This window comes from Gavialis gangeticus, unplaced genomic scaffold (genome assembly GCF_001723915.1).
Source record: "Gavialis gangeticus isolate Ggan-Ray unplaced genomic scaffold, GavGan_comp1, whole genome shotgun sequence".
NCBI lineage: Eukaryota > Metazoa > Chordata > Crocodylia > Gavialidae > Gavialis > Gavialis gangeticus.
The window spans coordinates 19,224,998-19,236,911 of record NW_017728998.1 but is presented as its reverse complement, the minus strand read 5'-3'; the positions used below and the strand labels follow the sequence as shown (position 1 = coordinate 19,236,911).

General features: G+C 44.5%; 1 protein-coding gene across 1 annotated transcript in view; it reads right to left on the bottom strand.

Annotated features, from left to right (window-relative positions):
* Positions 1 to 842: 842 nt before the first annotated feature.
* The window catches only part of LOC109289282 (fatty acyl-CoA hydrolase precursor, medium chain-like), a 20,152-nt gene continuing 9,080 nt past the window's right edge, over positions 843 to 11,914 (bottom strand). The window contains exons 5-13 of the mRNA XM_019505275.1: positions 11,679 to 11,783; positions 9,434 to 9,541; positions 8,810 to 8,950; positions 6,778 to 6,858; positions 6,276 to 6,423; positions 3,563 to 3,703; positions 3,049 to 3,127; positions 2,224 to 2,422; positions 843 to 1,397 (exon numbers count right to left, since the gene is read on the bottom strand). Of these exons, the coding sequence (XP_019360820.1) occupies positions 2,236 to 2,422; positions 3,049 to 3,127; positions 3,563 to 3,703; positions 6,276 to 6,423; positions 6,778 to 6,858; positions 8,810 to 8,950; positions 9,434 to 9,541; positions 11,679 to 11,783 (990 nt within the window). The 3' untranslated portion in view covers positions 843 to 1,397; positions 2,224 to 2,235. The remainder of the gene's footprint in view (positions 1,398 to 2,223; positions 2,423 to 3,048; positions 3,128 to 3,562; positions 3,704 to 6,275; positions 6,424 to 6,777; positions 6,859 to 8,809; positions 8,951 to 9,433; positions 9,542 to 11,678; positions 11,784 to 11,914) is intronic.

The following is an 11,914-nucleotide window of genomic DNA, read 5'->3' as shown; positions in this document are numbered from 1 at the left end:
ACCACACGATTGTCCATAGGATACTTTGGCTTGCACACAGATACTACAAGTACCTATTATTACATTTTATCTCCTTTTGCATTTGGAGCCTCCAGAAGTTTTGCTCTGCTAGGAAGGAGCCTTGGATGGACCAAAATGCCCTGTCAGGGTTGAGTTGTTATGCCATCTAAGGATACCCAGGCTTCCCCTCAAGCATGGAGACGTGATTCTTCATTTGAAGAACTCCATCTTGCAACTGGAAGCAAGGGTGGGGATGAGGCCAGCCTGTCTTCTTCCAAGTCTGCAGGCCTTGTTTGGCAGTAAAGCCAGATCAGATCTACCATGTCCTTTTTTGTGCCACCACTGAGGAAAGCAATGGGCTGGAGAATCAGTTACAGGGTAAAATTCTGAATACAAATACATACAAGAGAGGACATTTGCTTCACTATTGAAGCACAATGGAACAACACAAAATTGAACTGGGCTAAACAAAAATAAAAAGAGAGAGAGAGAGAGAACACCATCTTTGCTGAGGGTCAGACTCCTGGTGGTCTGAAGATGTTCCAGGTTCTTGTGGTCTGTGTAAAACGTGATGCTGCCACTCTGTAGATGTTACCTGGACTGCTAACAGTTTCTAATCCAAAATGTCATAAGTGCACTCTGAGCGGGGAGCAGCTTCTGCGGGTAACAGGAAGAGTGAACATGATCCCCAATACCAGCACAGGAAGCACTGGTCTCTACGGTGAAAAGCTGGGCACATGCTAGGTTACAGGTACAGCTGAACACAGGCTCTAATACATCATTGTTGACTTGGCTTACGGTGAGAGATGAAGCAGGTGCTTTTTTTTCTTTTTCTTTATTTTTTTTTGAGAAGCGGTGTTAATGGGGCTGCCAGGTACAAACAGTTGCTTATAGAGCTCTCTATAAAAGTTTGTAACTCAAGCTACCTTTCACAATAGCAAAAGTAATGATGTCACATGTTAAGAAAACAGAGGTATTGGATCTGCATCATTCTGTTCCATTTCTGAGTGGCTGGATGTACTGGTAAACAGAATGACTGGCCTCAAGCTGTGACGAATCAAGATGCCAGGACAGCAGTGTTGACATGCAGCAGATAGACACGCTTTGTGCAGGGAGAGATTTTAATTTATGTGCTGTTAAATTAGACATCATTTCAGTATAACTCAGAATAAAATGTTATTCTTGATTCCTCCTATCCTGGTCTGGACTGCATAGGAGGATGGATACCTTGAGGGTACCAACCATTTCTATCTTAGTCAGTGGAACAGAATGTACAGGCCCTTGAAGCCTCCAGGAAGACTGCTGCTCCATTCAGCTTTGACCATCTTGGTGTGATCGCCAGTGTGCAGAGGTGAAATGACTGAGAAGAAACAGTACAGCCTCAGCAAACATGTAACCTGGAAACATCAACAAAAGCATAAAGGAAAGTGAAATAAACTGCCCCCAGATACAGGCTCCAGTGATCTCCCAAGCATTCGGCATATAGTTCATCCTCTGAGCACTTGTACAAGGGGACTGAAAGGGACCAGACTAAAGGGAAGTGCCCCATGCACCTTGTTACATGTAGGTCCCTCCCAAACATCCTCAGTCATCCTCTTGGCAAGTAATTTCCCCTCAGAATGGCTTTGCTGTTAGAAGTCCTTGCTATTGCCTAGTTTAATTCACTTGGAGTCTGCCTGATCTCAGCTAATCCTGTGGGTGTTGGTGGATCAAACTAGCTGATCCTTCTCAGTACCAAGTATAGGGAGCAGTATCAAGACACCTGAATGGAACTCAGTGGGCGCATCTACATGAGATGCTATATCGCTGTACAACGAGCTGTCACTGTAGCTCATTGCTACTGCACAGAACTACTGGCATCACAGTTCATGCCAGTTGACACTATGTCACCATAGCAACGAGTTACAGTGACATAGCTCATCGTACGGCAGTGTAGCATCTCATGCAGACGCACCCACGGAGTTCCATTCAGGTGTTTTGATACTGGATGATTTAGTGCAGAAGCATGGGAAAAAAGTCTGTGTGGCATCAGGACTGTGCAGTAATGCTAATTACTGCACAGTCATTTAGTACTTGCATTAGTACTTGCTTAAGCAAGTACTAAATGTCTGTGCAGTAACAACTGTACAGTCTGGCGCATGTGTAGATGCACCCAGTCTGTTGTTAATTCCGTCATGCTTACAGAGATTGTATTTGTATTTGTTTCAAAAAATACACACAGACCTCATTCATGAGTTACAGCTCCGAGTGCTGTTTCGTGTCTTTAAGTTTTTCCTTGATTTTTTCAGGCAAGACTCTGGTCCAGAACTGCACTGTGTTCTCTTTCAGCTTCTTTGCTGTCTTCTGCTTCAAGTTCAGTTCCAGGTACTCTTCGTCCAGGTTGTACACTGGCCATTCCACCAGACCTTCACCATTAGGATTCCTGTGCACAACATAATGAAGACATGCCAGGAAAGACTGGTGATAGGATAGAGAGCAGGATCTCTTTAACTCCCCAGTTTCAGTGTAGACCAGATTGGTAAAGCCATTTCTTCTGACAGCTGTTCATCACCATAAATTTTAGCTTGGGCAGAGCACAGAGACTTCCATGACACAACAGCCATCAGGTGAGTAGGTATACTGGGAGAAAGCAATGTCGTCTGATGGTTGGGGAACCAACTTGGGCAGCAAGAAACTCAAATTGCCTTCCCAGTTCTGCCCCTGACCTGCCACATGACCTTGGGCAAGTCACTTCACTTCTCTATGCCCAGATTCCCCACAATAGCTAAATGGTAATGACCCTGCTTCTTAAAGCCTGTTCCTGACTACCAAAGCCTTCAATGTGGTCTTGATTCACTAGGATGCATTAGTGAGGCTTTGTATTACCGACAAAGTAAACTGTGCTTGCCGTGCTGTACCTGTTATGTGATTAAGCAAAGAAAATGGGTTGGAGCTATCAATCCAACAGCTTTTCAAGCATGGAGTGGTCTGCACAAATGAGCTACCCAACTGGCTACAGATTCAAATAAGCAAATACACTATTTGGGAAAAAAGAGTATTGAATCTTACCCATGCCGTGCAAAATTAGCCCAGTATTTCATTACTGTTCTGCTGAGATGTTTCTCCTCCTCTGTAGTGACTCCGAAAACTAGAAATATCAAATTACACAATTCTGCATGATAGGAACAGAATATAGGTGCATGTACCAACTACAGCTAACTTCTGAATGCTGCTATTTTATAGGCTGTCCATCAAATGCATAGTTACATAGAATATATTTGTCTGCAATTGGCAGGAGATTCAACTGCCCTCAATTGCTGAATACAAAGGAAGGATAAGAAAAATAAATATATGGTGTTGGGTTGGGACTGGAACAAGAGGAATGGTGGATTTCCAGTATCCACCTCTGCCAAATATGATCATTCTTATTTCACTGAATCAAAACAGAATAGTCTGCTACATCTACTTGTTCAAACCCACTAATATAGCATTTGCCCATCATCCTATGATAACAAAGGCATAACTTAAACTGCCAACTGCTTAAGAACAATAAATGTGATATATACTACTAAGGATTCCTTACCAGACTCATCAGCAATAAACATGTTTCCAAAGACAAAATTAATTTCATCTCCATGATCTGCTTTTACAAAGTCTGGTCTGAGGTCTGCAACTGAACTTAGAGGATGTTGGAATTCATAAAAATAGACAGGAGAGCCAGAATCTGAAAAAGCCCACAATTAAAAGAAACTATATTTATTTAAGCTAAAACAAGTTCTCCATTTTCAAGTAGAAACTAAAACAATTCTAGCCACATAGTTGGGCACTGGAATTAATAATTTGTTTGGAGTGACACCTGAGACATGATCTCCAAAACAGAGAGACAGATACAGGTAATGTGTCGAGACTCAGATACATTCAAGACTGAATTTTGATTTCTGAAAGTTAAGGGATGTTCACTCCTTTAGCATAATCACATCCCAAAACACCTGAGAAACCTTCTGTCTATAAAATTAATTCTCAGTTAAGATCTAAGTCTGACCATCTCTGGGAGTTGGGAAATAAGTTTCTTTGTAGTACGGCAACCTCATTGCCTATCCCCAGAAAAAAGAAACTGAAAAAAAAATATCACTCACCAAAACAAACCACGTCCCCTTAACAGAGTTCTAACCCTTCTGCTTTCCAGAAGCAAAGACTAGTGCTAATCAGGATGACTGTTACTTCTCACTTTTTCCCTGTACCCCGCCATCTGTCTGGGTTCAAATACTGCCTATCGTCCAAAAATCAGAGTGCAGATCTTTAGGACGTAGGCAGTCCTTACATTCAATGTTTTCTCAGCATGTAGCAGATGGGCTCTTGACTCATGACAGGCTCATGTGCTATGGTAATACTACTATGAAAGATGCTATAGAGTTCTGTGTACTTTGGCTAATTAAAATGGCATACACAATGTGTGGCATGAGTCTAGATTGGTATATTAAGAAAAATAAATGTTGAGTATATGTTGTTTAGGAAGATCAGCTTATACCCTGCTTGACTGAATTCTCACAAAGCTAGAGAGCAATAATTCTCAATCAGGGTGCTGGGACACCTTGGGGAGCCACAAGGTCCTCTAAAGGGTGCTGTAGGAAGTGTGAGGAGATAAATGAGGTATGAGGAGATGAGCAAAGGCAGGCAGGCTCAGGTTTCAGCTGTGAGGAGGTCAGCAGGTAAGGGCAGGCTCAGGCTCTCCCTGCCTGGCTGCTCCTTCATCTTCCTGGCCTGTCCCCTCTGCAAGGAGGTAAGCACTGCAATAAATCAGTGTTTGAAATGGGTTACCCCTTAATTTATGTGAGTTATGAAGGAGGGCCTTGTGTCTGAGGGGTGCCTTGAGACTGAAAAGGTTGAGAACCACTGCCATATAGGTTGGGTGCAAAGATGGTAGCAGACAAAGTTCTTCAGTTGAATCTGATATCTTTTATTAAACCAACTTAAATAGTTGGGAAAAAAAAATTTTAGCAAGCTTTTGGGTTTAAAAATCCTTTGTCAGGGTGAGGTAGCATCTGCAGTTGGTGTGTGCTCTTCCTTTCTAAGACAATTTTTTCCAACTATTTAAGTTGGTCTAATAAATGTATCAGATTCACCCAAAGACCCTTGCCTGCCTATGTCCTTAGACTAACACAGCTACAAACTACACCCGTGTAAGATGGCAGCAGTGCTTACAAGTAGCTATAGTTTTAGCAGGCTTACCAGCTCGTTACAACGAGAGAAGGGCTATTTTATGCTACAGTGTTTAGCTAGCAGAACGTATTCCCCTTGTGGCATCAGAATTCCTCCTTTCTGGCAGCAGAGCAACGCCAACTCGGTGAGCTACAGAAGGCTTTTTGCTGCCACAAGGAAGATGCCACCAAATGTATGTAGGCAAGCCCATGATTTCTGCCAGCAGCCACAGACTATTTCATAGCGGGTGCATCCTACATGGGGTATCTTGTATATTGGAGCTGCACAGAAGCACTAGAAGCCATAGGTATGGGGACATGGTTGGGCATTTCTTTGTGATGGTGGCTCCCTGACAGCAAAAGTCCTTCACTGGACCAGTTGTATAGTTGGGAGAGATGTTAGACAAGCTTTTGGGCACAAGTGCCCTTCCTCAGGTCTGCTCAGTTGGGCCAATGAAAGATATTACTGAAAAAACCCTTGGCTCTCACATATTCCTTGGACCAGCTCAGCCACAGTAACACTCTTATGCTACAGCAAACGTAATGGAAACAAGCCCTAAGAGCAGGGGTGGGCAAAATGTGGCCCGCGGGGTGGCCCGCCAGGCCATTCTATCTGGCCCGTGGGGCCCCTAAAAAATTTAGAAAGTAAATATTTCTCTGTCCCTGGCTGCTTGTCATGCAGCCCTTGTTGGCTTGTCAAAACTCAGTAAGAGGCCCTCCACCCAAGATAATTGCCTGCCCGTGCCTAAGAGGGATAAATAGAGGGGAAGGAAGTTGTGAGTATTAACTAGTTCTGCCTCAGCTAAGGGGTCAATTAAGGTAAAAAAATTAATGAAGGAGCTAACGAAACAGTAATGAAAGCCCCAGATAACTCCAGTGGCTGGTTCTGAAGGAGGCGAAGAAAGCCCCAGAGAAAGATACAGTAATTAGCAATCCAGGGGGAGGAAGACGGGTGGGCCTATTGCTTATGCCAGCATGAATGTGCAGCAACCTGGCCTAGTGTGCTAGCGCTCTGATCTATACTGACAGTCAATTTTACTTTGAGGGTTTATCTATATTATCTACCTTTCCTCTAGAATGTATTAAACGGAAGCTCACCTTTGTGATACCTGGAGGATTTAATAGCTGGAACTAAGAATGCGGCATCCCCCATCAAGTCCAGAAATCGGTCCCGTAGAACAGTCGTGTCATTGGCGTCTCCCAGGTACTCGTGCACTATCAAAGGTACACCTTCAGGTGGCACGGACTGGAAGGCAGGAGGAAGAGAAAACTAGCCACAGGGTTGATCAAGGGCTGCAGGAATCAGCAGGACAACATGTCAGACATTGGTTAGCATGGACAACAAGGGAATTTTTGTTTCTTATGAGGACCTGGCAGTCCAGAAGTGATATAGCTCTTAGTAACACCATTGCAGAGGGTCTAGGGGTTACCAGCTTTGTCTCAAGTACATGGGAGTAAGTAGATACCCAGGGGTGAAAAATGCACTTAGAATTCCAGCCGCTGTTTTAATTTATCATAACAAAACAAAGACGAAACAGAAGTCCAATCCCTAAGCACTGAGCAAGTTAAAGGGAGGTTAATCAGTCTGCTAGTTCCTTACCAAAAACGGTAACATATTCTCCAATACTGAAGTTATGGTTTCTCTCTCCATCCCTTCCTTCAGGCCAGGCAAGCCTACTGACTAAAGGAAAATATTAAAAATAATCAGTTCCGTTTATAACAACACACACAGGCCCCAAAGCCTCAGCAGGTAAGACATATCACAGCACTTAGGTTTACAAACTAATGTACTACGTAGCAAAGGGCCACAGGAACTGGCATCCAGGATCAGATCTGTAGTCCAGTACAGGTTTCTAACAAAGGCCAGAAGGGGTCAGCCATGTTAGCCTGAAACTAGGCAGAAAGTAGGGTAGGGTGGCACACCTCAGAGACTAACTGGCTGCGAGAGACATGAGCTTTTGTAGGAAGCAACCTCCTTCATGAGCCAAGTTGCTGACAAAGTAGAGACTGTTGCCTATGAAAGCTCATGTTTCTCTGAAGGTCTCAGAAGTGCTACCCTGTACTACCTTCCACCTAACACTGGCTAGAAGCAGATTTTTCAGAGGACAGTGCAAACACCTGCAGGAAGCTAATGTGAAATAATCTGCCTCTGCATTAGTTTCATCCTGATAAGACTTCGGCTTAAGCCCTGAGGTTTAATACCCCTTCCAGAATTGTTGTGAGCATCAGGTATTACAGCTTTGGAAGATCTTGTTTTCCATACAAGGGTCCAAACCTTTTTGAGTCTTATCAAGGTCTAGCTGCTAAACTAGAAAGGTTAGTATGAAATACAGCATACATAACACATGCATAGAAAGGGTGCCTTGGGCCCTCACATCTACAGTCACCAGAACCACCACTTCAGCCAGACATGCTCAACTGAGGCATAATCCCTGAAATACCCAGTAACATGCCATACGACAGTAAAGGCAGCGGACATGAAGGCACTGCCAGTGCTCCACTACTGCAACAAGAGGGAAGCAGTGGTTAATATATATTCACAACATCCTAAGAAAAGGCCAGTGACTCCTATTACAGAGGAAGGTAACCCCCCGCTCCCTTCAGTTCATGACCACATCATTGACAGGAGAATTTCCTTTGTGGACCCAAATTTAACTATCAGTATGACCATGAGCGGAAGAGCAAGACACTTTAACGCTTATGGGGTTTCTAAATCTAGTCCCCTGTACCAGGTCATCCTTTACTCATGATCTTCATAAAGGTCATGATGAGAGCAAATGTCTAGATATAAATTCCTTATGTTCTGATATAGGGTAAATTAAACCATGTCTATGGGAATTCTTGTCATTTATAGGTTTCTCAGCTTTAAGAAAATTAGAGACTGCGATGGGAAGAGAACTGGACTGTAAACCTGCTTCTGAAGTTGGATTGCAAACAAAAACATTGATTTCTATGTGTCACTGCTACTGTCTGGGGTAGAGATGCCCTAATGGTTTTATTAGTTAAAAACCAGTACTTCATTTGTTTTACTTTTTGAAATATTCAAAGAAAGGCCAGTGATACAGGGTCTCCCACTGAGACCTCTGAAAGGGTCTGAGCAGCAGGGGACCCCAAACTCTCCAAAAGAGGAGCTGGGCATCGAAGGTCTAGTTATTTAAGAAAATTTAGGCCACCGAACCCCCCTTTAGAAGACCTTAGATAATATTTGAAGAACTTCTTAAGTGATGGTATGACCAGTCCTGCATTCTCCTACTTATCAAATGCCAGGAGAGAGAGCAATGTAGATTGTTAATTTGATTACCAACCTCTTCTAATTCTTAGACCTGGCTATTCTCTACCCTATTCTCCTCCCAGCAGCAATCTATACATGGCTCTGGTATCCTTCTGAATGGCACACCCTTTATAAATGTACAGTTTTTCTTGGGAAGAGTAGAAAATCTTGTCAGATGTATGCTAGGTATCCACAAAGGCATGGACAATTGGGGGCCAGCCTCGAAATATGTCCCATGGGCTTCAGGTACACAAGAATGGAAGCTCAAATTGTCTGTCTTTCATAGGGAAAGAAAGTGGTACCCTGGTTTAATGCAACGGTTCATGCAGACAGCTGTGCCAAGCTATTAGAAATCTCTTACGTTAGGAATGAGCCAGCCGTATTCATGGTTAGTTATTCCTATTATATATGGAACAGCACTAAACTCTTTTGCAGCCATTAGGTCTTCAGGGTTCTTCTGAATAAAAATGCCATCTACAACAGCAGGGATAAATGGGATTGCCTGGAAGAGAGAAAAGAAAAGCATTTATTTGTCAAGCCGTTACTGCTTTCCATGTGGAAGCTTCTACCAAGAAATCAAGCTAATATCATTCATTGTGACAAAAGAAAAGGAGATGCTGGGCCCGATTAAGCACAATGGTAGATGTCATGCCATTACAACTGTTTTCACAGTGGCTGAATTTGACTTGCACAGCACAATCAAGGAATCAGAGCACCTAGAGTGAGGATTTCAAAGCATTTCCTTCGAAGTCTAAGACATAAAAAGCCAAATGTGAAACTGGATTTAACCAGCAAAATTGAAAAAAAAGACATAACATATGCATGTCCAATCCCAGAGCTATCCTTAAATTCACTTTTCTCCACTGGCAATCACAGTACCTACAAGGCTATGCTCCACTAACTCACTCAGAAGCTGCCCCTGCCCCTCTGTTAACAGCCACCTGTAGCTACCTGAAATGGACTTACCCCTACACATCACCCCTACCTTTTGTAGCTGATATCTTAAAATAATTTCTTCCTCAGGCTTCTTCCTTAGGCAGTGAACCATTGCAGCTGAACTCATGGTCTCACAGCCAGATATGTTAGCGACCATCTGCAATTATTCAAACAACGTTAGATCTGCAAACAGCTATTAGATTCTGATGCAAATGAAAGTGTTATCTGGGGACAGGCTCTGGAATTTGTGTAACCAATGTCTGATGTATATCAGTTTCTTTATAACAACGCGCACAGGAAAGTATAGGATGGGATCTGCAGAAGTGTTTAAGAGATGGCCTGTTTTAAATGGGATTAGTCTTACACAGTGCTTTTAAAAATGCCTCTCATGGTTTAATACATTAGCTGCCTGTGTTTTGCAAAGCAGCTCAGAACTGTAATTTAAACCAGAGACTAAACGTCCTTGAAAAATGCTAGCTTATTTAAATAAGCAAAGACAAACTACAAAGAAAAAAATTAATCCAAGAAATTCAGAGCCAAGCCTAGCATTCTGTACTCATACAACTGAGCATCTTGTGTGATCAATGGCATTACGCATCCCTCTGAATTTCCTGGCTGCTCTTTCTTCTTTGTGTGAGAAACAAAGAATTACTTGACATAATGTTCTAAAAAATACTGAGACTGGGCCAATACAACAGGATTAGTGAACAATTAAAATATAGCATACCCTGTTTCACTGGAACAAAATTATCTCCCGATGCTCAAGAATTCAATGTGGACAGAAACAGTGTACAAGAAAAAAAGGATAATGCATATGGTATTACGTTCTATAGCCAAATCGAATGGGGTGGAATGGAGGAATGTCTCCGAGGAGGAAGAAGACAGTTTTTATCTTAGAAAACAATCTGCAAGATGTGAGGACTAGAATCTGATCTGGGTGCAATAGATTGCAGCACACATCCTATTAAAAAAAAAAAAAACCTTTGAAAAATCTCATTTAAAAACAAAATATTGACTCAGCTAAAATGAAACAGAACTGACAGAGCAGACTGTGCTCTGCAATGCCAGCATGAGTACCAGGTATCCAGGTTTTCTGTTTGCCATGGAAAAATGCAGTAAAACCTGGATCTTCTCTTTTAAAGGAGAAAAATGTGGGAAAAGGTGGGTTTCCCCTTGCAGGCTGGCAGAGTTTCAGCCTGCAAGGGGCTGGGGGGAGCAGGAGGAAGATGGTTAGGCAGAGGACACCATGCACATATGTATATATGCACGTGACTGCCAGGCAGCCTGGAGAGCAGCTCCCACAGGTAAGTTGGGTGGGGGATTGAGGGTCCCATAGTGAGGGAGGGAGTTGGGCAGCGCTGGGGCTTGGGCTGCTGCCCAGCCGGAGCACTGCATGGGGCCTGGGTCCATGTGCAGCCACAGGGTCTGGGCAGGGAGAGGGACGAGCCATGGGTGGCTTGTCTGGAGAGAGTGTGTGCGCAGGTGTGGGAGGGGTGGCTGGCTCCATGCCACTGCATGCACTCCTGGTGGGAGCATGGGGGGCACATGCCCCCCAGATTTGCAGTGGGGGTGAGTGCAGGCTGCCCACTGCAGCTCGAGCTCCTCACTCTGCTGCCTTCCTCCTGGGGTCTCCGCAGCCCAGTGGGTGGAAGTTAGCATGGCAGGACAGAGTACGGCCAGGCAGGGAAGCTCGGTGCCACAAGTGCGAGCCTTATGCTGCCATGGTGAAGTGCCTCCTGCCCACCTGGCAGCAGCTGGGGTGGTGGCATGGACTTGTGCCTCCCGCTGCTACCAGGAGGGTAGGAGGCACTTTGCCATGACAGTACAGGGCTTGCAGAGATGGCACTGAGCTTCCCCACTTGGCCCTGCTCTGCTGGGCCGGGTTGGGTCCTGCCCTCTGTGCCACAGAGGCCCTGGGAGGATGGTAGCAGGGCCAGAAGCCTGCGCCCGCATTGGGCAGCCCACATCAGCTCCCACCAAGGGCTCTGCTCTGGCCGTGGGAAGGGGGAGCTGGGCACCTCGCTCTGCTCTGCTGCAGCAGCTGCTGCCTCTCATGGGTGACAGCCAGGGCTTGGGTGCTGCTGCAGGGGGCAGGGGGCTGTGGACCTGGGTCCCTTGTCCTGTAACCCTGGCAGCTGAGGGCCCCCTCCAGCAGGGCCGAGGGTATGGGGGGCGGTGGGTGGGGAGCGACAGATTTTGGGTTTTTTTCAATTAGAGAATTTGTGATTTTTAAAACAGAGAAAACCAGGATCCCTGCTTTAGTAACATAATGAGTAAGAATGGGCATAACATACCTTAGCAATCGCTTCAGGATGCGAACTAAACATGGTAGGAAAGAGTGCAACTCCACTCTCTGAGATGGCTTTGTGGAACAGGCCTTTTGCCAATCGAGATAGAACCTGAAACAGATGAGGGTGGGAGGGGGACAAGGAAAAAGGCTCAAACACTGCATGATGAGTTTACAGTAAAGATGGGAGTGACTGGGTGCAGTCTTCCTAGAATTTAGAGTAGTTGTTGTGCTTTGGCAGGT